Below are 26,518 nucleotides of genomic sequence, written 5' to 3'. Positions count from 1 at the left end.
ACCGATCATTACATGATCTCAGAATAAAAGATCTCCAGAGGCTCTGTGATTGTATCTGTGCAGATGCATCTTACCTCCATTCCTCGGGCTCTGTTCACCAAACAGTACACTTCAGTGAGAGCCATCATTCCTCCACGCTCCTAAAAAAGGAACAGAAGAACAGAGAGCAGTACAGAAGAAGAGTAAGGCAGGAATGGAGTGGATGATATCACATGGTATAACACAGACACATTTAAACCAAATTATTCACAGTTGTCCTAGAGTTAAAGTCAACATGAAACTGCATTCACAACCCATTTTACTACCATAATGTGAATTTTTCAGAGTAAAACAGGATATGCAACATGAAAAAATTGTATTAAATAAAAATAGGGCCGGACTTGACTTTATCTATCAGGAATTAATTGGACTATGAAACATCAAAGTAGTCTTAATATGACATGAGGTTGAAAAATAAGAACATTTGGTGACATCAGCCAAAAAAGAAAGAGACAGAGTTACAAAGTTGTACTTTAATGCATTGTTTTAGTAATATACACTGTTGAATCATTCATACGAAGACCAGAAATATGTATTAAGAAAGTAAAAAAAATGTTTTTTAATCTTGTTTAATGTTCATTTCTATGTATACTAATACATTTTTAACATTTCAAGTTGTATACATTAACATTATGCAATATACTGTATATTGAATGAACAGTAATTACCAATGAACAATAGTATATTTAAATGAAACATTAGTCTAGATTCATTTTTGTTTTATTTTGTTAGTTCATTATACCAAATGCATTAAAAGGAATGTTCCGGTTTAGGTACAAGTTAAGCTCAATCGACATCATTTGTGGCATAATGTTGATTACCACAAAAAATAATTTTGACTCGTCCCTCCTTTTCTTTAAAAAAAAAGCATAAATCAAGGTTACAGTGTGACACAGTGAGAAATGTGAAGCTTATAATTTTATAAAAGCACTTACATTAATTCTGTTAAAACTTGTGTATTATTTGAGCTGTAAAGTTGTTTAAATTGTCATTTTTGTAGTCATTTTAGAGTTGGTTGACATTACATCGTCATGGTAACAAAGTTGTCAAATTGGTTATAACTTAACACAGAAAAGGTTTGTAAGTGATTTTATCACACTAAAATCATGTTAACATGCATATCCTTTACGTCTTGTATCTAAACTTTTGAAATAGTGAGTATTTTAACATTGAAATTGGCCCCATACACTTCCATTGTAAGTGCCTCACTGTAACCCAGATGTTTGCTTTTTTTATTTTTGTGATTAACATTTTTTTATTGATTCATATATACAAATAAAAATAAAACATATATACACAGAATCAATATTTAACGGCCACTATTTGAGTGCCCAATATGTCACACATAAAACTCTGAACCTTCAACCAAAATTCTTGCATCTTAACACACCACCAAAAGACATGGGTTGTGTCTCCATCTTCTGACTGGCATTGTCAGCAGGTGGGTGTGCCTTTAAGACCAAGCCTATACAATCTATAGGGTGTCCAATAGAATCGATGTAAAATCTTGAATTGCATAAGGTGCATCCTTGCATCTCTATATGCGGACTTGATGTTTTTTAGAATCCTAGCCCACACTCCCTCCTCCAATACCAAGTTTAAATCTTTCTCCCATAATCTCTTGATAGAAGTTAAAGCTCTGTCCCCCAGACTCTGAATTAGCAGGGAGTAATACACTGATGCCTCATGACCTTTTCCAAAAGCAGTAATCACCTCTCCCAGAGTATCTGCCGCTTTAGAGGGGTGTATGCTACTCCCAAAAATAGAACAGAGCAGGTGGCGCAGCTGTAAATACCTAAAAAACTGAGATCTGGGAATCCCAAAATGTTGAACCAAATTTTCAAAAGATCTCAACACTCCACTCTCCAATAGGTCACCGAGTGTATTAACCTCCCTCACAATCCACTCTGTCCAGCAGAGAGGGGACTTATTAGTACATAACTTTGGGTTCAGCCATATGCTCGAGGCAACATTTAAATAAATGTCCGAATTAAACACCAAGTGCAAATGCGAGATAAAGTGTGTAATTTAACTTCTCCGGTTAGTTTGATAGAAAGGCTCTGCAATGGCGAAATAGGGTCAAGAACTTCCTGTTCAATACAAAACCAGGGAGGGGTGATTTTTGCTTTTTTTTTTTTTTTTTAAAAGAAAAGGAGGAACGAGTTGAAATTAATTTTTGTGGTAATCAACATTATGCCACAAATGCTGTTGATTGAGCTTAACTTCTACTGAACCCGGAACATCCCTTTAACCAATGTTTACGAATTGAATCTTATTGTAAAGTGTTACCAAAAAGTGACTCAAGTTGCATATGTGTAATCAGAAGTAAGGCGTTAACAGAACTTTATAAAACGTGTTGGTTGTTGTCCAGCAGAGGATTTCTATGACATTATTGGCCCTGCAGTTGTTTATCCAACTTAAAATTCTAAAGTTTATTAATTTGCTCATTCACAGAAATTTCGATGTGCTACTGTTGTTTCTGATGTTTATTTCTATGGTTATCGTTTGTTACCTTCATAGTCATCGATGTAACTGCTTACTGTAACGTATTGAAATGTTGGTGTGTTATGCATTTGACTGGGTTGAAATGTCTTGCATTGAGAGCTGTTCCTTATTGTTTTGTGTACAGTATGTGTGTGTTTGGGGATGTCCCGCTCATGGTGTGCAAGTGGGACACTGTGGGCAGAAGGGGTTCACCGCTGTTTTATGTGTGGATTTCCAAACAGTTATAGAGTGTACAGCTTTGCTGTGGCCGACAACAGCCTTAAATAAAAACAGTGTTTATGAGATTGGCTTCCTGTGTCTTTATTGCAATGCTACAGTATATTTAAAATCCCTTTTCTGTAAAAACCTCATATAAAATGCAATTTTCAGCTGTCTCTGGACTGGCGCCCAGTGAAACCAGAAATGGTTATTACCACACTCACTAAACCAGAAATCAGACATGGCCGTCATATGCAACTAGCCAATTCAAGTTTGATGTTCCACCTTGATGTTTTTAGGAATTTGTGGCAGTAGGGGTAGTCAGCGCTCCAGTTGTACAGGCAACACGCCTCATCAAAACCAACGAAAGCAGGCAGCAGAGCCTTCAACAGACATGCTTTTGAGCTCAAAGACAGATGGACTGAGCACAGCAGAATGCAGGGTTCTCGAGACTAGTTCATTTAAGTTTTAAACTACGTTGAACTTAAAACAGCATGCTAAAAACATAGCTCGTGTTACTAGAGACGCTAAAAACGTGAGAAACAATACAACAAAAGTAAGATGACCCAAAAGAGTCTGTCTAACACGAGAACACAGACCAACAATTAAAAATGCCGCAGAGGGAAGTAAGGCAATAAAAGGGTTATGTTCAATGATATGGAAATAAAACAAACAATATTTAGACTTTTAACCATTTAAGCATGGACTTGCCTGCCGGGAAAAAATATAATTAAAATATTAATAACTACAGTCTTGACCTATACAAAATAGGTACAGGTTAAATCTTAGACACTGTAGTTTACAGTAGGCATTATGTAGACATTCTGACCAAAACTTACGTTTTTTAAAATTTTCTGACAAATAAGAAGTATTCCGTTTTGATAAATTAATCATAATTTTGCAAGGTACATATTATTGTAATCAGTAAATCATCAATCTGATCACATAGCCATGTGTCATATGTCCCTGGAAAGCTCTCAAAGAGTAGAATACAACCAGCCTATTTGTTTTACTCACAGACAAAAGTATAGCGAGTATTTGCTAAGTATATTTTTTTGACATTTATGCTACTTTGCTTGTAAGCCGCTTTTTCACTTATAACTTCACATAAAATATCACATACCATTATTTAGAGGAGGGGATTCCCGTTAAAACCAGCCCACACACAACATAATCCAAACGAAGCACAATGTGCACATAGCACATAATGTGCTATCTGGCTAAAAACATGTTAGCTTTCCTAGATCAGATGACTTCATCGAAAATGATGTAGTATGTTGTCCAGTGTCATGGAATGCTAAACCAATCATATTAGGATTCAGATCACTGCAACCAGAGGTGGAAGTCATCCAAATATGTGCAGAAAGGATCATTCATTCTAATTACATATGGCCACCAGAAGATGGCGGCAAGTACATGAAACAGACTCAATGATGGCTCAAATGACACAGAATGGAACTGAATGAGATCTCGTTACTCATGCCTTTAGTCATTGTTGTAATTGCATGTGTAATTAGTTCTTACAAAAAGAATTAGTATGTAATTAGTATGTACTGTATTAGTATGTAATTATGTTTTATTTGTTTGGAGAGGCTTTTGGACACTTGGAGATGTTTTTGGACACTAGGATAATTCATTTTTGTAATGCTATAACTTTTGATTGTTTTGTCGGATCAACACAAAATGTTACTCTGTTATAGATGACATGATTGGGAATAAAACAAAATAAGTTTTTTAAGAGCTGCATTATTTAAACCCAGAGATACAGTATATAATGTAAAATTTATATCATTATTATTACTATTATTTTTCTTTAAAATGATACCAAACAAATGACCCTCTTTAGGTTTTTCTCTAGAGTTATAGGCCTTTAATTTTGGGCATGCCACTGAAACAGGAAATCTTTAAAAACACCCTCAGAGCTTAAAGGGTTAAGCCAATTTTTTTTTTTTCGCTTTTGCCTAAATGCTTTACTTGTCTGCTTCCACAATATATGTATTTGATGTAATGCTTTCGAATTATCTGAATGAATGTTTTTTTAGCCAATATATTATATTCATAGTTATTTTAATTATTGTATACTAAATTATATTTATTTGGGGGCCTTTCTCAGATTAATTGGATTAATTAGTCGCCACATCATGTTATTAATTCGATTAAAAACTTTAATCAATTGACAGTACTAGTTACAGAAACTACAGAGTAACTGAACACTCCAACATGCACATTCTATAGGAAATGAAGACACAAACACTCTTAACCCTGGTAATGCATGCAAATGGGCATGCAAGGCTGCTTGATAAGCATCCTTTACCTGTCGATCATAAAAGCCCCCCCCCCCCCACACACACACACAGGACATTACCTCCAGTGGGGCCTGCAGCATGTCTCCCAGCTGTTTGGCAAGCTGAATGTGGTACTGTGTGCCAGAGCCATGTGTCTCTCTGGTCACTGGGTTGGCTATGCCCATACTCAGCAAATAAGACTTGAAACGGATTGTCTGTCAAAACATACAAACACACACATGAGAAATTAAATTGGTTCTCTAAATTAATTAAGTATGGCTGTTATAGTCTACTAGCAAAGCTTAGAAATTTTATAATCTATGTTAAAGTGTATGGCCGCTAATCTGTGCTATATGTGCTATGTTTGGTGGATCTCAATCCTGGTTGCTATTCAGCTCAATGCTATGCTCAGTCTGTGTCTGAGCAATCGGCCTCATTTCCTGGCATATGATGACACATGTGCAAAGAGTGTGAAGTGAGTGACCGGGATTGCTGAGCTCTATGTGGATTAAACTGGCAATGTTTACCAAGCTTTGGATTTAAAGACATTTCATTGAGTCAGAGAACACAATGCATACATATCTAATCAAATATATTATTTCGTTCAGGAGGATAGGATTGATATCTACCATCTTTGAAAAATATAAGGACACATAGTTAAACAAAATGGATAAAACTTTACAAACAATACATAGCACAGCAGTTATCTAAATGTTATCTAAGATCTAATTAAGCCTATTGACTTAGCCTATTGGATCAAAGCAGTAATAGACTTTAAGGTAGATCGCAGGAAACAGCCTCACAGAAGGGCACCCTTTTGTCAATGTGTGTATGTGAGTAGTTGACATGAAATACTTTTGGGAAGTTGATTTGTTCTGTGGTGTGACATGGTATCCTCCATCTAAAACCATTTTATACAGCATTTTGCAAATTCTATTATGATTCAAATTAAAATGATTATGCATGCAGTTTGTATGACGACATATTAATAGCAAGACTAAATACAATATACAGTATGCACATTTAAAAATGCATGCATCACACGGTAGGACCATTTAAAATGAAGGTGATTAAAAATATGGGAGCAGGCTGTTCTCTTAACAGTAAAATAGCGATAAACTTATCCTTAATAAAGGTGCTTCATTAAATCTGACCCTGTAGGCTGCAAGAAAGCAAATCTTTTAGGGTCCGTCATGCTCACTGCCTGAAGCTCACCTCATCTTCTGTGATGTCACCTTGTTTGTCTTTGATTTTATTGGCAATGGATTTAGAGAGCTCCACCATCTCTTTAGCCTGCAGGTAAAGACAACGAGTCACAGAAAGAAGACCTAAACATGGCATGATAACAGACTGATCCACCAATCTACTGAGTGACTGACCTTTTCCATCAGTTTGCTGAGATCCTCAAAGGCCTGCAAAAAGATGTGATAACCAAATACAGAAAAGTAAGAAAGCAGGATCATTCTAACTCTTTATCAAATCAGCAAACAACACATTAAGCACTTTTTATTACCTCTTTATCAAGGGCCACAATCACCTGTAAATCACTCGATGTACCCACACCTAACAGGATATCCCAATGTACGCTAGGTGCCCCAGTGTGCACTCTCTATTTATCTCCCATTATAGCTGTGCCAGGAAGCCTAATCAGAGCCATGAGGTAATTTACCATTAAAAGCAGGGCCCCACTTTCTTTCAACATCAAGGGCCCATCAGATGCTCCCCATAGTGAGATTGTGACCGCTGTGTTCCTGCACCCTGATTATCAGCATTTATCTCAAACATACAGTCATATGGCTTTAATCCAAGTTCTCTGTAGGTTAGATACTGTATGACTACCTGCCAGTCTGTATCTCTTTATTTCTGTATACAGGTCTTTTTGAATCTGTGTTAAACTTTCTTACTTCTGAAATGTTTTTATCTGTCTCTTTCCTTTTCTCCTCCAACTTCCGTTCTATCCCCACAATCCCCACTGCACGTGTCTTTCCTGCCTAGAGAACCACAAAAAGAAAAATTCAGCATCTGTTAAACACACACACACACACACACACACACACACACAGAGAGAGACAAGCACACACACATACAAACAAACAATCACTCAAACATGCATGAAAACAAATAACAAAGGCAGAGGAAGGAAAGGGCACACCCCTGAGTAACCTTTCAAGGACAGGTTTTGAAAATCTACTGTTCTTTACATGCTACAAATCTTGAAACAATTTCACACAAGTGTCATGAAATGGTAACAAGTAATCTATCATACTGAATACACTGAAACAGCCAAAATAGAGACAATCTTGTACATACCTGAACTGTATTTATAGCACAAATGGCAAAATACATAATCACAGTGCCACCATGAGGGTGTAAGAAACACTACACCTTTATTACTTCAAAGCAGGATTAAAGTAATAGTTTGCCCAAAAATGACAATTCATTATTTACTCGCCCTAATGCCATCCCAGATGTGTATGATTTTATTTCTTCTGCAGAACACAAACGAACATTTTTAGGAGAATATTTCAGCTCTGCGGGTTCTCACAATGCAAGTGAATGGTCACCAAGACTTTGAAGCTCCAAAAAAACACATAAAAGCAGCATAAAAGTAATTCATAAAGCTCCAGTGGTTTAAGTGTAATCGAGCTTGAAATCATGATCGCCATGGAGACAGCCGATGTCAAGATTTATAGTGGAAAATTAGTTATATTTTGGGTCTGTTCTCACGAAAAACCATTTGGATCACTTCAGAAGACATGGATTTATCCAGCAGAATCTTATGGATTACTATTATGCTGACCTTATGTGCTTTTTGGAGCTTTACATTTTTGGTCACCATTCACTTGCACTGTATTGACCTACAGAGCTGAAATATTCTTCTAAAACTCTTTGTTTGTGTTCTGCAGAAAAAAGAAAGTTATACACATCTGGGATGGCAATTTTCATATTTGGGTGAACTGTTCCTTTAAAAGTGTTGAAAGCGATTTTTTCACGGAAAGGTACACAAAAAAGGTTCCTACTCCCTGGGAGATATTAATGAAATAAGTGTTATAAGATCTCACCTGTCTCTGTGACAGCACTAGACTCTGTAAACAGCAAACAAAAATGTGTCCACAGACCGCAGACACTGATGCTTTCGACCTGTCAATCGTTTTACATGTTCTCATAGTGTTGTAGTTACAGCGAATATTTGAGATTTACTGCAATTTTTAAGCCATACTATTCATACCAGTTATCAGTTAAGGGCACTATTTTGCTGCTGTTGTTTTTAAAAACTGTTTCTGTTCGATGTCGGTCTCAATAAAGCTCATTTGTATATTTGGAGTGCGGGGTTTTGGAGAGAGGGGGCGTGGCTAATCCAACGGCTCAGTGTTGTGGATGTAGAACGGCTAAAATCGCGTACAGTACCTTTAAGGGGTAATTTAGTGAGATTAATTATATTACATATACATTTTATTGAGATTAATTATAAAACCTAAGACATAAGATTTAAGATCTTTGGGGTAGGTAACCATTTTGCAACTGAGAAGAGTCTAAACAGCTGTTTCTGGTTATATGCTTATTTAACTTAGTAATTGATACAGTGCATTTAGTAGGCCGGTGAAAATCATTTAAAGTTTATTTCTCAGTGAAGTGTGATATTTGAGCTTAAAGCAATTTCACTTACATTTATTGAATATTCACATAATTTATTTTTAACATCATATCACAAATCCAAATTAATATTTCAATGTTTAACTTTTGCATAATCCAATTATTATCATTATTTTATTTAAAATTTGATAGGTATGAATAAATCTTTAAAAGTCATTTTATTTTTATAGTTTTCATCAACTTTTTTTGTTAACCTAAGCTACAAATTAACAGATACAAAATAATAAATATAGTAACACATATATAGTACATGCTTAATAAGACCCAAAATCATTGTTGTTTATGTATCATTAAGGGTCTCAATGTAGGTTGACCTTGGGTCCAGTTCCTGTGGGGATCGGCTGTGACACAGGTGTGTTCTCCCATCGTTTCTGAGTCATCTCCTCTGTTAGACGTCTGTAAAACTACACAAACAAATGACCACAGATAGAACAACCTACTTACATCTCAGCTGCACTGTGCCTTTCTAAACGTCATGCTTCATGGTGTTACAACAATACTGTGCTGCTACAATACTGTATTAAGTCAGATTTAGCAAAGCAATAAGCTCCAGACACGTGGAAGCAGAATTAATCTATGCATCATCTCAGTTCAAACACTACTGCTATGTCACTCTTTTGGTTACTGACCTCAATCTGCCCATGCTCCTTAAAGGACAGCTTTATATAGGAGTACTTGCTTTGCTGGTAAGGGCCTGGTTCCTTATTTTCAGAGGCAGGGTGCAGGTAAATGACAATCTTGGCACTGTAGGATTTGAAAGGCAATCTAGTGTCACTACTTACTACACTGACAGTGGTAGTATTGTAGTATTACTACTCCATGCACAAATGTCACCTAAACAGATGTTTTAATTGTACTCTGATGACAAAGCGGAGAATCACCTCTTTCCAATGCCTGCTGCTTGCTCCTCAAAGAAAATGATTTGTGACAAGGGTATGTATATACAGCATTCCTACAGAGAAACACAACAAGAGAGGTCAGACATTTATGCACTGGAAATTAACATAAAAACAGAAGAGATCATTTCAGAGTGAGGGGAAAGTTTGGTACACGCTGCAATTCTGTACTAAAGAAACATGCAGCATATGTGGACTCAAAAATGAAAATTCTCTCATAATTTAATCACCTTCATGGCATCCCAGATGTGTATGACTTTCATTTTTTCTGCTGTAAACAACTGAATATTTTTAGAAGAATATCTCAGCTCTTTAGGTCCTGACAATGCAAGTAAATGGGTACCAACATTTTAAGAAAGCTCCAAAAAGCACATAAAGGCAGCATAAAAGTAATCCATATGACTCCAGTGGTTAAATCCACATCTTCTGAAGTTATATGATAACACCTATCATATCGCTTCTGAAGACATGGATTTAACCACTGGAGTCATTTGGATTACTTTTATGCTGCCTTTATGTGCTTTTTGGAGCTTTTCAGGGTGAGAAACAGATTAATATTCAAGTAATTTTTTACTATAAATTCTCCTCCATGCCCAGTAGGTGGCGATATGCTGCCTTTACGTGCTTTTTGGACCTTCAAAGGTCTGATCACCATTCACTTGCATTGTAAGGACCAACAGAGAATATATTCTTCTAAAAATATTTGTTTGTGTTCAGCAGAAGAAAGTAATACACATCTGGGATGGCATGAGGGTGAGTAAATGATGAGAGAATTTTCATTTTTAGGTGAACTATCTCTTTAAGAAATTGCACATGGCAAAATGTAAGAGCAGTAAAAGACACACGAGTTGACATTACATTGTTCTTTTGGTCTCTCCAGAGTAAGCGATGAGTACTAAGAAGAACGACTCCCGCATCAAGTTTAGCCTGTCATTGAGGAAACAAATGAGACCTGTAAGTTATACAAATATAAACTACACATTCATGTAATATATGTCTTCATATAGCTCGAAGTATATTAACCCGTCAGTAGTCATGTATTACTTCTAGTTCTAGTTGAATCAGAGTAAATGAGAAACAACATAAGAACTACATGATCTAAAATACATCTAATGTTGTGTATCATTGACAGCCAGTGTGTTCCACACGATTCTGTAATTTCATTTTTCTGTAATTTAAACTTTTTCTTGTGTTAGCAGTGTTTGCATCAGCTCTCTACGAATAAAATACCTTGTCTTCTCCGTCATAAAGTCTCACTCCTCTTTGCTGGATTACTAACGTTTCGTTCATTTCAAGGAGTCCATTTGTCCAAACAAATCTGTCCATTTTAATGAAACGAATAAAATATCAGAAGTGAGTGAATAACAGAACTAGTGCAAACTAAACATGAAGCTACAGCTGTTTACTTCCGCTTAGGTGTCCGAGTATGCGCCTGTCCATAAACTGTTTAAATATGCCTTTTATAAAGCTATATAACTCAAAATCAATAAACAATTTTTAAAAATACAATCCTTAAATTATTCTTTACTTTATAGTTTTCACAATGTCATACACATCTAATGTTTTATGTAGTTTTACAAACAAGGATCAATATCTAGGCTTCGTTAACAATAATATGCAGTTAATAGGCACGAAAACACCCATAATTTATTAAATGGTATTAAGAGAAGAGTTAAAATCAGGTTAAAAATTATCTTTAATTCTCTGTTTTTCAGGATTTCATTCACACACAGTCTGCTCATGTAGTTTTCCAAGCGATGAACAATATTTACGACGAATAAATATAAACAATCGAGTTTATTATACTTTTATTTTTCCCAGGCCTAAAAGAATAAATAATTTACAACAGCAGTTAGAACATGGTTTAGTTCAATATATAGTGTAACTCTTCTGAAAGGCGTATTTAAGAACTGTCCCTTTCATGCCGGGGTCCTGACAAAGGAAGTCGCACACGACCTGCAGCTTTTAGCATCTCTGCTAAACCCTAACAAACAGCGAAAAAAAAATCTAACGAAACTATATTTGCGTGAAAACTATGTTCTTCTGTCACTCCGCAGACATTATCAAGCGCACAGATGTGATCAAACGCATGCCTATATGTGGAGAATGATGCATTTGTGGGGTGTGTGGATTTAGCACTGGACTATTGTTGTTCCTCACGTCAGTGATGCCAGCCTTCACCCTTCTGTTTCACCTATTGAACCTCTCAGATATACTTCTGGTTTCTCTAAAATGTTAAATTAGAGTTAAGAAGTAGAACAATATAAAAATAATTCCTGTGGATCACTGTAACAGAAGTTACTAAATGAAGTTTCTCATAAGCAGGTAATTGAAGGATTCTCAATGAGATGCTGTTGGAGTGATTGGTTATCAATTCAGTTATCAGTGCAACGACAGAGAAGATGGACAAGAAATCCTTTGACATCGTCTTGGACGAAATCAGAAAGGTAAAAGTGCCTTTTAAATGCCTTCTTTTTATTTGCATTATAACATAAACATTATGTTCAGAAAGGGAGAAAATTATGACCAGTTGGTGAAATGCTTATTGAATGAGCAAAAGAGGATAATGTTAATTATTTCCTTTGTTGTCTAAAGTGTGTTCTGACAGATCAGAGAATCAAAGCTATAGAGCAGGTTCATGGCTATTTCTCCAGTGAGCAGGTATGTTGAAAGTACTAATACAAAGTCTTCTGCATATTGGTGTCTGTAACACTGCAGCATTTCAGATGTGCTTACCTGTCAAAATACTTTCCACAGGTGATTGACATTCTAAAATACTTCTCATGGGCAGAGCCACAGATAAAGGCAGTCAAAGCCTTGCAACATGTAAGAGTTTTGTTTCCTATAGATAATTCAATCATCCATGTTTATATATATATATATTTAAATTAAATATAATATATATATAATTAAATGCATCTCTCAACTGCACAAGTTGTTGTTTCTTTCTGCAGAAAATGGTTGCAATTCCAACAACCAAGGTTGCAAACATCCTTAACTGTTTTACATTCTCAAAGGACAGACTCGTTATACTGGAACTCATAGCTCTGTAAGTTACGCATTACAGAAAGTTAACACACAAATAAGTATCGAAACAAATCAAATTTAAATCTAGTAATGCTATAATGGCCGTTCCATTTCCTTATAGAAATATTTCTGATGCCCAAAACTACCGTCCTGTGGAGGACACATTCCGTATTCACCTTTCTGAGAAGAAACGTGCGAGACGAATCTTAGAGCAGGTACAACTCACCCTCCTCGTTAATGTGAATTTACAAACTGTAGGTTCTAGCCAAGTGTAGATGATTTTGTATGAATGTGGATTGAAATGTAGTAAATGTCTGTAATTTGTTCTTGTGGTATTGTGTGATGTCCAGGTATGTAAGGTGGGATGTAAAGCTCCAGTGGCGATGATTTCATCCTGCGGGATGATCCCAGGGAACCCTTACCCTAAAGGCAAACCCAGCCAGGTCACTGGAACCTTTCCTGTGAGTTCCTTTACCCTCTTACCACAACAATACATACTGTATATTATAGGCTCATTCATTTTGTGGGCTTGTCTGTTTAATTGTTAGTCTTAGAGATTAAAGCTGGGTACACACTGTATGATTTTGGCCACAATTGAACTGTTTAAGATATACAGTTCGTGGATTGTAAAAGATCTCTCTTATCGTAAGGCAAACTTTTGATTGGTTAGTGTGACATGTTCATGAATCTTGATCTCCAACGAAGTTATGGCTGTTTCACAAATTTTGTGAAATAATGTGGCTTTTACTGAAACTTTTAAGGGGCTTCCTGCCAAAAAGGAGGGAGAGGATGCAAACCTAGAAGGAAAGGGCATTGCTGCCCGCATCCTCGGACCAAGCAAACCGGTATGTTTTACTGAACGTATGTTACTGCAGTGAGATATTTGTTTTTTGGATGCTTTTGATATGTGTTTAATGGCAAATCACCTCCTGAAGTGATCTTGTATAGAGGATAAGTCTCTTTAATAATAGATCCTTTTTTTGCTCAATTACATTGGTTCTTTTTTTTTTCCCTAACAGTCACCTTCAACTTACAATCCACACAGACCTGTGCCATATCCCATCCCACCTTGTCGACCACACGCAACCATCGCCCCAAGTAAGACCCTGTTTCTTTAGATTAGAATAGAGGTATTACAAAGAATAGGGTGTTTGGGAAATTTAATCCCCAGGGTACAAGATGTAGGCTCAGGAGTGCTACTTTAGAATGGAGCTGTGGAGGAGGCCATGATTCTTTTCCACTGACAGGGTTCTGGTGCCCTGGTTGAGAGCCGGAGAATCAGCTCAGAATCAGCCCCTTAAACCTGCTGGTCTTGAACCAGGAACCACTAATGTCTGTGTCTGGGGGCAGGATATTAAGCAAGATGACCTCACTTTGTAAAGTTTTCAAAACAATCATTATAATCAATAAGGTGTCTACACTGAAAATGCCTGATGCAACCATCATTCAGTTACCGGATAAATATTGTAATTACAAATGTCATGTGTAAACTGATTGCTAAGAATTCTATTTGTTCTATATATATATTTAATGAACATTAGTACTGGGACCATTTGATGGAAAAGGGATAAAGGTTGCCCTTTGTGAGTTGAATTGTTTCCGTGTGTATGCCATCAATGTGTGCCTCTGTGCACTCAAATTAGAGGTGCACCGATCGATTTTCTCTGTCCTTTTTTGCATTTCGCAGCCCCCTTCGGCATATTGCAGTGCTGTTTTGCGGCCCTCTTCAGCCTGTCATGGCCCGTTCGGCATAGCACGGCGGCATGTTTCAGCTTATCGCGGTCCGTTCGGCCCCATTTCATGGCCGACCCACCGGGAAAAGTCCCAGTTCTCCCTGTAGCCAGTCCGCCTCTGATTTGTGTTACAACAAGAGGCCAAAGACAGTAAACAAATCATAAATATTAATGGTTCTCACTGGAGCTGTTTTACAGCTTGTAATGGATATATTTTGAGGGTTTCTGAGACATATGACATGGTTTTGGTTGCCAGTATGTCACAATGACCTTTTGATATTGGCAACAGGACTATTAATAACTGTTTTCAATACAAATAAATGTTAGCAATTCACAGTTAATGTAATTTTAATGTAATTTTAGTAACACTTAAAAGGTTTCACTTCTTTAACATTAGTTAATGTATTAGGTATCAGGAACAAACAATGAATAATATATTTTTACAATATTTATTAATCATAACGTTAGGTAATAAAAATACATTTGTTCATTGTTAGTTCATGTTAGTTAATGGTGCATTAATGTGCATTAACTAATGCAACTTTTTTTATTTTAAAAATGTATTTATATATGTTGTAACTAACATTTAAGTTCATTAGTTCATGTTAACTACAGTAATGTTAAATGTTAACAAATAGAAACTTTTTGTAAAGTGTTACTGTAATTTTACTGTGTAGGGCATAAACATATAACTGCAGCGTATAACTTGCAAAAGTGTGGCAAAGGGCACTTTAAGAAAAAAATCGGTATCGGCCCATCTTAGTGTTAAAAATCGGAGATCGGTTTCGACCTCAAATTTCCTGATCGGTGCACCACTAACTCAAATTATATGAAAGTTTTTGGGCGGGAGGAGGGGGGGATGGGGATGCTCGGTTATCTTTATTCGTCAACCCTTGCAGAATGTTCTCACCCTCTTCTCTGGATACCACTCAGGTGCATACAACAATGCAGGTCTGGTGTCAGTGGGTGGGGTCATCACTGCCTGTGTGCCTCCCCCACCCTACCGAGCCACTTCCAATTTGGCAGGTACAACTTGCTAGAGCTGTGTGCTGCCTAACAGCTTTAATTGCAATGCTGTCTGTAGATGCTACTTCACCAGAGCATGCTATAAATCTGCCTGCAGCACCAATAACATGCAGTTTGATCATGCTTAAAACTCACCACAGTGATTCTTTCTGATCTAGCTGCTAATATGATCATTTCCATATGCTTTGACTGATTATATAGGGCACAAATAGAGTTTTTTAGTGGATGTTAATATCTGAATGCAGCAACTTTGCTGCATTCATTTTGTCACAAGGGGCAGAGGTGGGTAGAGTAGCCAAAAACTGTACTCAATTAAAAGCACTAAGTCTTTTAAAAATGAATTACTCAAGTAGAAATAAAAGCACTAATGTTAATAATTACTTGAGTAAGAGTAAAAAAGTATCGAATTAAAAGAATGCTCAAGTAGCGAGTAGCTAGTTCCAATCGGATTATTATTATTAACACCTTGCATGCATGAATCATGTGCCTATGTGATCCTTTATACCCTCTGTGATAGTTAAAAAATTAAACTTATGATATCATTTATTCAACCTCATGTTCTAAACCAGAATGACTTGGACACAGTGAACACAATTAAGGAGATGTTAGACAGAATTTTATCCTTAGTCACCTTTCACTTCCATTTCTTCTTCATTTTTGAAAGTGAATGAGGATGTTAGTCCCTAACATTCTGCCTAACACTTGTTTTTGATTCCAGAGAAGACGAAGACACAGGTTTGTAACAACGAGAGTGAGTCTAAATGATGACGGAATATTATCATTTATCATACCTAAAATCATTTCTGCAGAGCTTTGTTCCCACCAGAAGCCTGCAGTTGGCTAATGAGCGGTGCCTTGTTGTACCAACACAAAGAGGCACCAAAACACTTTCCCAGACTTTCGGTTTCACTGTACCTCGTTGGTGGAATGACTTTCCCAACTCCATCCGTGAAACAGACTCAATTTCTGTCTTCAAAAAAGGGCTAAAAACACATCTTTTCCATGAGCACTCATAAAATAAAAAAATAAAAAAATATATATATACTGTTGTTAGGGGTGTGCAGCGAAGCCATTATCTGTATTTGTATCCGTATCTGTTCACATGACAAAATTATCTGTATCTGCCTCTGTATTCGGATAGAACTGAGTGTGGGCGGGGCTTAAACCGGAAGTATGTCAACTAAATGAAACGACCAATTTTTAAATGTTACTATTAAATTTATAGTTTCTATTAATAAAATATAATAATATATAATAATTATTATTATTACACTATTATTTAAAACAAAATATTATTATTTTGTTTTCTTACCAGGTGAAACTGAAATTGTAGGCTACATTAACAGTGGAATATGTTGTTAACTGTGGTTTCTCCTGGTATTTCAGATATTAATATCTGCATGAAACAGAATTTTTGTTTGTCTGTGCATGTATAATAGCATTTTTCTGAAGACAGGAGGTGTCAAGCAAAATGTTATTTCTCAAGCACACATTTTACAGTGAATAATAAATTCAAATTCAAATATTAAAATAAATTAAAATAAAATCAACATAGCCTACAAACAGGTGAAAGTCCCGTAAATCTATCAGGATTTTTTACGATAAGACACCATTATATAGTTAATAATAATAATAATAATAGTAATAATAAAGTTACATTTATATAACGCCTTACTAGAGGTAGCACAGTTTAAAGAAGAAGAAAAAAGGATGGAGCAGGTTTCAGTGTCTTCGTTTCACATAAGGAGGAATATTTCTAATAGATGAATACTCTAGGGAGCATTTAAACATTTTATGGAGCATTTTTAATTTTATTTATTTTTTTCTTTTTTTTTTTTTGGAATCAAGTCTTAACCAGATAATTACTTTAATTGCTGTTGTGGATATAAATGTGGTCAACTTTAAGAGACGGATAGATGGGCTCCGACGTGAAATCATCACTTCAGGTTCAGGAATTTAACATCATGCTCAGGTTTAGGCTATAAATAAAAACATGAGAATCATGTGTGAATCGTGTGATACATTAACATAGACATTTCAAGAAGTGGAAAGTGTATATGATGTCGTATCTTAATGTTACACTTGATAAGCTCCAGATGCGCACAGTTAACAGAGACTGCAAATGGAGTCGAGACTGCACCCATCTGATCTGAAATCACATAAGATTTACACTTTAGAAATATTGGCTGCACAGATTCATAAATTCATTGTAATTTTGTATGTGTATTTAAAATGTCACTTTATCCTTGTGCCTCTTGGACAATAAGTCATAAATATATTTTTTATATTATTCAGATTAATCCGTTATTTGTTTTGAAGTCATTATTCGTGCCTTTCCGAATAAGGTTTTTGGCTTCGGGCACATCCCTAATTCTTGTTGCACTCTAATCTGTCTGGGATACTACTATTTCTGATGCTAGTGAAACTTTGTAATGCAGAACTTTTCATACTGCTGTCTCCTTAAGATAAATCGCTTATGTTGTATTATTCCTTTTTTGTAAGTCGCTTTGGATAAAAGCATCTGCCAAATGAATAAATGTCAAATTAATAAATGTAATTTATGGGTGAACTCTCACTTTAAGGATGCTTGACAGATCGGGTCTTAAAATTAGAAGAAAAGTTTGGAAACGTTCCAAGTAATTATAGCAGAAATAAATTAAACAATGTCTCACAGGCTCAATTATATTAATATGTATTGTATATTTTTTGTTATGAATCAAAGTAAGTTTGTGCTTTTATTAATGCTTTTACTAATTTTACTAATTACTAACGTCGCTATTTCACAACTTTTAAAGTCCTGCATGCATTCTTAGTTCAGAGTATTCTGTGGCTTACAGTACATACTCACAAAAGAATTTAGATCATTAGTTTTGTGCAATAAAAAGTGAAGTTGCACCTTATCTCTGTGTTTAGAAGTGTGTTTTGGCTAATTTTAGTTCAGAGCTTGTTCTCTGTTTTCCTTAAGTGAAACGCATCGCACGCGTGCTTTACAATGCATATGGCTGTATACTTGTGCTGCATTATCAAGTACGCGATCAGCAGAGCAAAATAATGTGTCTACATCAGACGTGAGCGGCGTGGCACGACAGACAAAAACAAATCGCTCCCATTATAATCAATGACGCTGTCGACAATGGATGCGTCCGCATGCCATTGCGACGAGACATCGCTCGCGTCCAATGTAGACAGTACCCACCATTAAACCTTCTCTTAAAAATAAATTTTCTCCAAAAAGTTACTCAAGGAAATGTAGCACGTTACTTCACACCTCTGACAAGGGGGCGCTATGCTATACATTTAAAATGAGTTTTTAGAGAAGGACTGCTTGTTCTGCAGCATTATGCAAATTAAGGTGCAGCTAGAGTGTCAACATTCCCTGAATTCTCTTTCTTTCTAATACGTTTTTCAACTGCAAAACTAATACATTTGGATGCATGTGGTGTTTTCATTTGATGACTGATTTTTATCCTTTTAATATTTCACTGTGCTGATCTTTCTATTTTTCCAGGTTACAGCCGACCTGCCTGTCAACAAAATCCAATCCCCAATGTCTCTAGCACACCAGCTATGTCTCCTCATAACTCCACCCCATCCACTCCTGTCTCCTCCCAGCCTCAGACTACCACACCCATCACTCCAGTTTTCCCTGGCATGGTACCATCCCAGAACCCTGTAACCCCTTCCCCGACTTCTGCCCTCTCACTCTCAGTCATCAAAGGGCCTCCTGTCCCAGCCGGATCTCCCCATCCCATTCAAAGTGGCCACATCACGCCTATTCCCTCCCCATTTCCTAGCATGCCTCCTTCAGGAAGAAACACCCCTTCAGTCATCAAAACCCCATCTGGAACACCCTGTGGTACGCCTGGGCCAAGTGCAAGCATCCCCCCTTCTCCCTTCCATGGATCACCCCGCTCGGAAACTCCTTCCGGTGGCCCTACACCTACTCCCATGGCTCCTCATGGATCTGCTATGGGTTTACCCTCAAAGAAAGTTTACCCACCCTTTTCAGATTCCCAAACAGGTCCTTCATTTGTTGGATCTCCCTCTCAACCCTCTACCCAGTCACATTCAGTTATCCGTAGTTACACACCCTCAGGGATGTCCTCTCAAACTCCTGGACGCTCTACTCCCAGTATGCAGAGTGTCGGAGGTTTACCAGCAGTGTCTGCTGCTCCAAGCCCTATGCCATCACCTGGCCTCTCCAACCAGGCAGCCATGAGTAGCCCAGCTGGGGCATTCTTTAGTGAGCAGCATGCTAGCTCCATGGTCCATCATGGCGGAGGTAGTGGCAGTAACAGCCCTGTCCCTTCTGCTTTCAAAGGGCCCTCACGATCAGGCACCCCTTCCCTTAGCTCTCTGGTAATGCCTAATTCTGCTGTCCTTACCCGACCCCTGAGCATGCCATCGCCCCAGCCGTCTTTACCGAACACTGCTGTTGTAGCTGGACTCCACAGTCTTTCCTCCGCGCTGGGCTCCCAGTCTCGGAGCAGCCCTGCCCCGCATTTCACAGCCATCTCCCCCTTTCAGTCTTTATCGACAGCTTCACCTTTTCCTGGAGCCCAATCCTCCATTTCCACCTCATCCAACCCCACTCCTCCTACCTCATCTGTATATTCAGGCCTGGCTCACTCCAGCACTCCCGCTCCCTCCCCCTTCAGCCTCGGAATGACCACATCTCCCTCAGTGTTCCCGGGCCTTCCTCCTGGCGCAAACCCTGCCTTCCAAGCTTTTGGAGGTTCTGCACCCCCTGTAGCAGGTAGTCCAGTGCTGTCCTCCTTAATGGGACTTGCAGGAGCCGCCGCCTCAGTAGCCACCGTCGCACCTCTCCAGGCAGCAGCAGTAGCAGCGGCCGCTGCAGCAGGAGTCCCCTCATCCTCACATGTGCTTCCTGGCTTTGCCTCTGCATTCAGCTCTAACTTCAACCCTGCACTGGTTGGCCAGGCTGGGTATGTTTATCTTCACATGTAAAATTACTTAAGATAACATTGCAAAGTATTAAGAAGTTGAGAGATTTTTTGATTTAGGTTTACTGGATACAAAATATCAAAACCTAATGCTAAACTGTTAACTGATCATCTAAATTGTTTATGGTATAGAATTGAGCTCTTTTCCAAAACCTTAAGTACACTGTAAAAATGTAAAGACACTCTAGGCACTCAAGGCATCCTTCAGACACCTTTTAAACTCTGAGAAACTTACTCTTGGCTCCTACCAGAGCTTCAAAGAAATCTAAGGACTGTTAACAGTTTCAGCTTAACTACTAATAGAAAGGCTTTGAGGGACTTGAAATATATTTTGAAGTTCCTTGAGGGCATAAATAGAATATTTGAGGCTCCTTTAAAGAGTGTCTGGAGGATCTCCAGAGGGTTTTTATCACAGATATATATATATATATATATATATATTAGAACTTTATTGCTCATGACGTCCTATCAGTGAAGACACTGCACCACCATATTGCTGTGCCCAAACATTCCAATGTCCCTGTTGACTTAATAGGAAATCATCTAATTTCAGCGAGTAAACTTTAGTCATTCAATCACCGATTTTATATCTGAAATCTGCACGTACATCCCTACAGTGCAAATGTCCTACACATGTAATTATTTAAAGTCAGTAATTTTTCCTGTTTCTTGAAAGCATGAGCAAGTTATGTATATCTACTGTATATCAAACAGTATCCACCTCTAACAGACTTAATCAGCGAACAGATCAGCTGAATGTAAACAAGTTCACTGAAACTGAGGTAAGATACAAACAGACATTTTCAGACTTATTTACTGTGATCATCGAAATGTTTGTTCAGAGTTACTTGTTTTATGTTTTTATCAAAAAGTGCCTTGTTCTCGTGGTCACTTGAATAAGAGCGTGCGCTCTCGCTCCCTCTATCACACATGCAGCAGGCTCTGAGATTGAGGGAGACAAGCAAAGCAAAGTTGGTTAAAATTAAACTGATGCGGGTTCGACCGGAAGACAAAGAATTAAACTGACTACAGAGAGCACTTCAGTGTGAAAACAAGCATATCCCGGGCATTTAAGGCAATTTAGAAATCCCGGTCTGACTTTTTTAAAGTCCCTTTTGGGGGTAAGGATGTATTGTCACCCTAAACAAGCAGATATTACAGCTTTTCCTACTGACATTACAACTTGTGGACAGTTTTCCTGTTTCCTTAGATGGTGGTTGTGCTGCACTGATAGACTGAACACTGGGGCAGGTGAATGCTCTGACATCGCGATCCGCATATATCTTCTCCCTCGTAATGAATATTATCCATAACAAGGAAATCAAACATTAAACATGATTGTCACTAGAGGGAGAAATGCAGGTTGGAGACAGTGAAACGGGGGTGTTTTCTCCTGTCACACATTGACGCTCTATGAGAGGTTTGACATACTAAGATGGCCACTCGAACACTTCCGGTGGCTTCACCTCCTGCCGGCAGTTTAATGTTGCATCAGCGATCCAGTTTTATATATATATATATATATATAATCTCAGTGGTTTTTATGCTAATTGGAGCATTGTGTTGTTAGCTTAGCAACAAGCTAACATCAAACTATTAGAATCGATTGTGTGTCGAGTCTCGTGCATTTTATTTGAGGGGCGCGATTTCTGTGAAACAAGGATTTGCTGCCCAACTAGAGTGTTTCAGATCTGTAATTTTTGAGCTTCCTAAAATAGCATCTATGTAGGCAGCTAGTTGAAGTCAGAAGTTTACATACACTTAGGTTGAAGTCATTAAAACTCATTTTTTAACCACTCCACAGATATAATATTAGCAAACTATAGTTTTGGCAGGTCGTTTAGGATATCTACTTTGTGCATGACACGAGTAATTTTTCCAACAATTGTTTACAGACAGATTGTTTCACTTTTAATTGATTATATCACAATTCCAGTGGGTCAGAAAAGTTTACATACACTAAGTTAACTGTGCCTTTAAGCAGCTTGGAAAATTCCAGAAAATGATGTCAAGCCTTTAGACAATTAGCTTCTGATAGGAGGTGTACTGAATTGGAGGTGTACCTATGGATGTATTTTAAGGCCTACCTTCAAACTCAGTGCCTCTTTGCTTGACATCATGGGAAAATCAACAGAAATCAGCCAAAACCTCAGAGAAAAAAAAAAAAGTGGACCTCCACAAGTCTGGTTCATCCTTTGGAGCAATTTCCAAACACCTGAATGTACCACATTTATCTGTACAAACAATAGTATGCAAGTATAAACACCATGGGACCACGCAGCCATCATACCGCTCAGGAAGGAGATGCATTCTGTCTCCTAGAGATGAACGTAGTTTGGTGCAAAAAGTTCAAATCAGCAACAGCAAAGGACCTTGTTAAGATGCTGGATGAAACAAGTAGACAAGTATCTATATCCACAGTAAAACGAATCCTATATCGACATAACCTGAAAGGCTGCTCAGCAAGGAATAAGCCACTGCTCCAAAACTGCAATAAAAAAGCCAGACTACAGTTTGCAAGTGCACATGGGGACAAAGATCTTATTTTTTGGATTAATGTCCTCTGTCTGATGAAACAAAATGGCCATAATGACCATTGTTATGTTTGGAGGAAAAAGGGTGAGGCTTGCAAGCCGAAGAACACCATCCCAACCGTGAAGCATGAGGGTGGCAGCATCATGTTGTGGGAGTGCTTTGCTGCAGGTGGGACTGGTGCACTTCACAAAATAGATGGCATCATGAGGAAGGAAAATTATATGGATATATTGAAACAACATCTCAAGACATAAGCCAGGAAGTTAAAGCTCGGTCACAAATGGGTCTTCCAAATGGACAATGACCCCAAGCATACCTCCAAAGTTGTGGCAACAAAGTCAAGGTATTTGAGTGGCCATCACAAAGCCCTGACCTCAATCCGATAGAACATTTGTGGGCAGAACTGAAAAACGTGTGCGAGCAAGGTGGCCTACAAACCTGACTCAGTTATGCCAATTACTAACAAAGTGTATGTAAACTTCTGACCCACTGGGAATGTGATGAAAGAAATAATATCTGAAATAAATAATTCTCTCTACTATTATTCTGACATTTCACATTCTTAAAATAAAGTAGTGATCCTAACTGACCTAAGACAGGGAATGTTTTCTATGAGTAAATGTCAGGAATTGTGAAAAACTGAGTTTAAATGTATTTGGCTAAGGTGTATTTAAACTTCTGACTTCAACTGTATGTAGGTAAAATTTTGACCTAGATAATGTCAAACATTTTATGTTGAAATGCTACCTCCAATGTGTATATTTTCCATTCTTAGATTAATTAAAGTGCTATAAACTCTGCAGTTTATGGTCATATTGCAGTTTATGGTCACATTGCTGTTTAAAGAAGTATAGATACCAGGTCTCTCAGCAGCATATAGCACATGTGAATTATGGCTGTCAAGCGGCGTTATCATAGTAAGCACGTCACATGCTAGCTGGCCTTTGATTTTAGCTTTGGTCAATGTGATTACAGACAATTGTAACAATACCCAACATTTATGGTGGGGAAAAAAAAATTATACTGTTACAAATTGTGATTATGACAAACAATTTTAAAATAGTCTCCTGATAAATAAAAAAAAATATCGATTTTTAAATTCATTAAAAAAAAATTACACATTTAGCTTAATTCTAATACAATGATTTATAGATAAATACAGGAAGCTATATTTTTGTAGAGTTCCACACGAACAGGTTTTCTCTCTGAGAAGTTTCGTCTCTTTAATTCTTTGTTTAGTCCTTTAATGCAACACTGCTAGAGCCTGCAAAGCGCTGCTTGTTCAGTGTCGTACATCAAGTCCTGTGCTCTGGGTAATGTTACTGGTACTATGCATGATCCACAAGTTTATTTGTGTGGTGTTGTGGAGAGTATTTGTCTTGAGTCATTCTACTGATTCTGTCTGACACTGCTTTAATAAATATTTTACTTGTAAAAAGGCTCATCAAACTGTTGGATGCTGTGAACTTCATGTTCATTTATATTTATAATATAATAGCTGAGCACTTCTGAATGCGGAGCGAGGATCACCCTGTGACTCCAAGAGCTGTGGTTACATTGAAGTGCATCATTCTGCATTCGAGTTGCGCATAAGGACATTGAAGTGCGTCGTTCTGTGTCCTGAATGTGCATAAGCGGTTATGTGCCACTCTGTATTGGAGCTTTTCATGTTTCTTACTTTTATTACTTTAAGAGTTTTGTGGAATAAGTGGTTCTTGTAACTTTGCCTATTTATTTGTTGATTATCCGTTAATTACCCTGTTAAAGGGCTGTGCTTAGTGCTCATATCCCTAAAAATGCATCTGATCGGTGTCACATGGACATAATGCAGCCTAATTATACATGGGTTCCTTAACACTAATAGTTCAGACAATGGACAGACTAGTCAGTTGGTAGTATTAAATTGGTAGTTTTGCACATTCCTATCTTTTACCAGCAAATTCTTTGTTACAGAGTGAAACAATTGTCTTTTCAGACTCAACTGTTCTTTAATAGACATTTCTTTCTGAGAAAAAGGAGTTAACACCGCTAAATATATAAAAACATCAAATCATCAAGTTGCAATACAGAATCACAATACTTTAAAAATTGCAATAAATATCGAATTGGCAAGTAAATACCATTGTAAAATCGAATCAGGAGGTCTGAGGCAATTGATTCCCAGCCATACTCAACACTGTTAAAGCCCTTTTGTCAAAGTAAGATGATCAATAGGGTTGCCTCCTAGAATGTTACTCACTGTGTGCTATTCTTTGATTCTATGTTACACAGGCTAACAGGTAGTCTACAAGCCTCTGGAGGAGCAGGTTTCCCAGGGTTGCTTTCTTTCCCCCCAGGGATGCCCAGCTTCACTACTACAGCATCTTCAGCTGCTCTGTCTGGTCTACACAACCCCGCCATGCAGTCCGCACTTTTGCAGGTAACATACACCTGCAGTGTTTAATCCAAATTTATACTCTTGCTGTTTAAAATAATACAAGTTCACTTCTGATTATGCATCTATAACATTGGCCAATCCAGTTTTTACTAGATGCAGTTTATAATTTGTAATTATTACTGTGTAAATTATAATGTTTGTTTATTTGTTTGTTTAACTATTATCTGTGATCAATCTTACCAATAAATTTGACACATTTGGCCAACATACCATGTGTGATTGCAGGCTCACTCAGCATCAGCACTGGACAGTTACCCTCCTCAGCCAAATGGGTTTACTAACTACCCTGCAGCCGCTGGCTCAAGCTTTCCTCTGCAGCCAGGCCTGCACCCATCATTGGGCTGGCAGTAAGTCCTCTTTGGGCATATGAAAAACTATATAACCTGTATGTATGTGTGTGCAGTGTGGTGTGAGTAAACAATGATGAACATTGTGGACTGTGGTGCTGTAAATTTAGAAGGTGTGCATGGGAAAAAAGGTGTGTCTAAACGGCAATTGTGGGTAAAATTTAGAAACTACTGTGGCAGCTCTACTCTCTGGTAATTTTTTAAAGAAGTGACTTAGCATGTCAAATCAAAACATAACCTTGTGGTTTTGCACTCTGCACTAGCAGATTGTCATTGCAAGACTGTTTTCTGACTGGACTTTGAGTGTGTCATGTATTTGAATGAATGAAATGTAGTATTATTTTGGTTTGTAGTAATTAGGGCAATTAGTTAATTTTAAATATACACCAGTAGATGAACTGTGAATAGTGTGGGTGTGTACATTTTTACTCTATTTTATTTTTTGTATTTTTTTTTTTTTTTCTGTATCCTGAATGTTAGTGGGTTAACTGAGCTTTTAAAATGTCTTTTGTCAAATACTGTACATGTAAATACCCTTTGAGAATGGGTAAATTAGGTGTTTGCTCTTTGTACTTGTAGCTGTTTTTGTTCCCTCCATAGTTGACCCTTTTTTTTTTTTTTATCATGCAAATTTATCTACAGGAGTTGATTTGTGATCAATTTGCTCAGCGACTCTAAGGTAACTTTAGTGTTACAGATTATACACAGTGCAATTTTGCTGACAATAAGTTCAGTACAATACATTTTGCATGTATACAATGTGTAGATCTCGGAGTCTGCAGAACTCCTGTTTTTTTTCACCATTATATATTATAAAATATATTAAATAAAATGGTTGGTTTAGACTAGTATGTTCTAACAATATAATGAAA

The 26,518-nt window shown here is 37.4% G+C and overlaps 2 protein-coding genes across 6 annotated transcripts in view; one reads left to right on the top strand and one right to left on the bottom strand.

The window, feature by feature from the left end:
* vps36 (vacuolar protein sorting 36 homolog) overlaps positions 1 to 10,988 on the bottom strand; it is a 15,830-nt gene extending 4,842 nt beyond the window's left edge. Inside the window, exons 1-10 of the mRNA XM_051684987.1 lie at positions 10,808 to 10,988; positions 10,436 to 10,504; positions 9,563 to 9,633; positions 9,311 to 9,425; positions 8,996 to 9,085; positions 6,932 to 7,018; positions 6,407 to 6,439; positions 6,243 to 6,320; positions 5,108 to 5,242; positions 75 to 140 (exon numbers count right to left, since the gene is read on the bottom strand). Of these exons, the coding sequence (XP_051540947.1) occupies positions 75 to 140; positions 5,108 to 5,242; positions 6,243 to 6,320; positions 6,407 to 6,439; positions 6,932 to 7,018; positions 8,996 to 9,085; positions 9,311 to 9,425; positions 9,563 to 9,633; positions 10,436 to 10,504; positions 10,808 to 10,903 (840 nt within the window). The 5' untranslated portion in view covers positions 10,904 to 10,988. The remainder of the gene's footprint in view (positions 1 to 74; positions 141 to 5,107; positions 5,243 to 6,242; positions 6,321 to 6,406; positions 6,440 to 6,931; positions 7,019 to 8,995; positions 9,086 to 9,310; positions 9,426 to 9,562; positions 9,634 to 10,435; positions 10,505 to 10,807) is intronic.
* Positions 10,401 to 26,518, top strand: LOC127433264 (proline and serine-rich protein 1-like). Of its 5 annotated transcripts, none has more exons than XM_051684982.1 (13): positions 10,401 to 10,531; positions 11,903 to 12,024; positions 12,173 to 12,238; positions 12,335 to 12,403; positions 12,532 to 12,626; positions 12,726 to 12,819; positions 12,955 to 13,065; positions 13,366 to 13,449; positions 13,624 to 13,702; positions 15,271 to 15,363; positions 18,872 to 20,309; positions 25,134 to 25,281; positions 25,525 to 26,518. In XM_051684982.1, the coding sequence occupies exons 2-13, from the start codon at positions 11,980 to 11,982 to the stop codon at positions 25,648 to 25,650; spliced, it is 2,448 nt and encodes an 815-aa protein (XP_051540942.1). In that variant the 5' UTR covers positions 10,401 to 10,531; positions 11,903 to 11,979; the 3' UTR covers positions 25,651 to 26,518. The 5 variants fall into 5 exon arrangements, with proteins under 5 accessions (XP_051540942.1, XP_051540940.1, XP_051540941.1 ...); XM_051684980.1 differs by lacking the exon at positions 10,401 to 10,531 and adding an exon at positions 11,513 to 11,699; XM_051684981.1 differs by lacking the exon at positions 10,401 to 10,531 and adding an exon at positions 11,513 to 11,737.

Source organism: Myxocyprinus asiaticus, chromosome 43 (genome assembly GCF_019703515.2).
Source record: "Myxocyprinus asiaticus isolate MX2 ecotype Aquarium Trade chromosome 43, UBuf_Myxa_2, whole genome shotgun sequence".
Lineage (NCBI taxonomy): Eukaryota > Metazoa > Chordata > Actinopteri > Cypriniformes > Catostomidae > Myxocyprinus > Myxocyprinus asiaticus.
The sequence above is the reverse complement of the archived record's forward strand: the minus strand, read 5'-3'. Positions and strand labels throughout refer to the sequence as shown.

What these genes read in the sequence shown, in the direction of transcription:
- LOC127433264 (XM_051684982.1), top strand. Translation starts at nt 11,980, where the DNA reads ATGGACAAGAAATCCTTTGACATCGTCTTGGACGAAATCAGAAAG. An exon ending in TCCTCGGACCAAGCAAACCG is followed by an intron (nt 13,450 to 13,623) that starts GTATGTTTTACT and finishes TTTCCCTAACAG; the next exon opens with TCACCTTCAACTTACAATCC. An exon ending in TGCAGTCCGCACTTTTGCAG is followed by an intron (nt 25,282 to 25,524) that starts GTAACATACACC and finishes GTGTGATTGCAG; the next exon opens with GCTCACTCAGCATCAGCACT.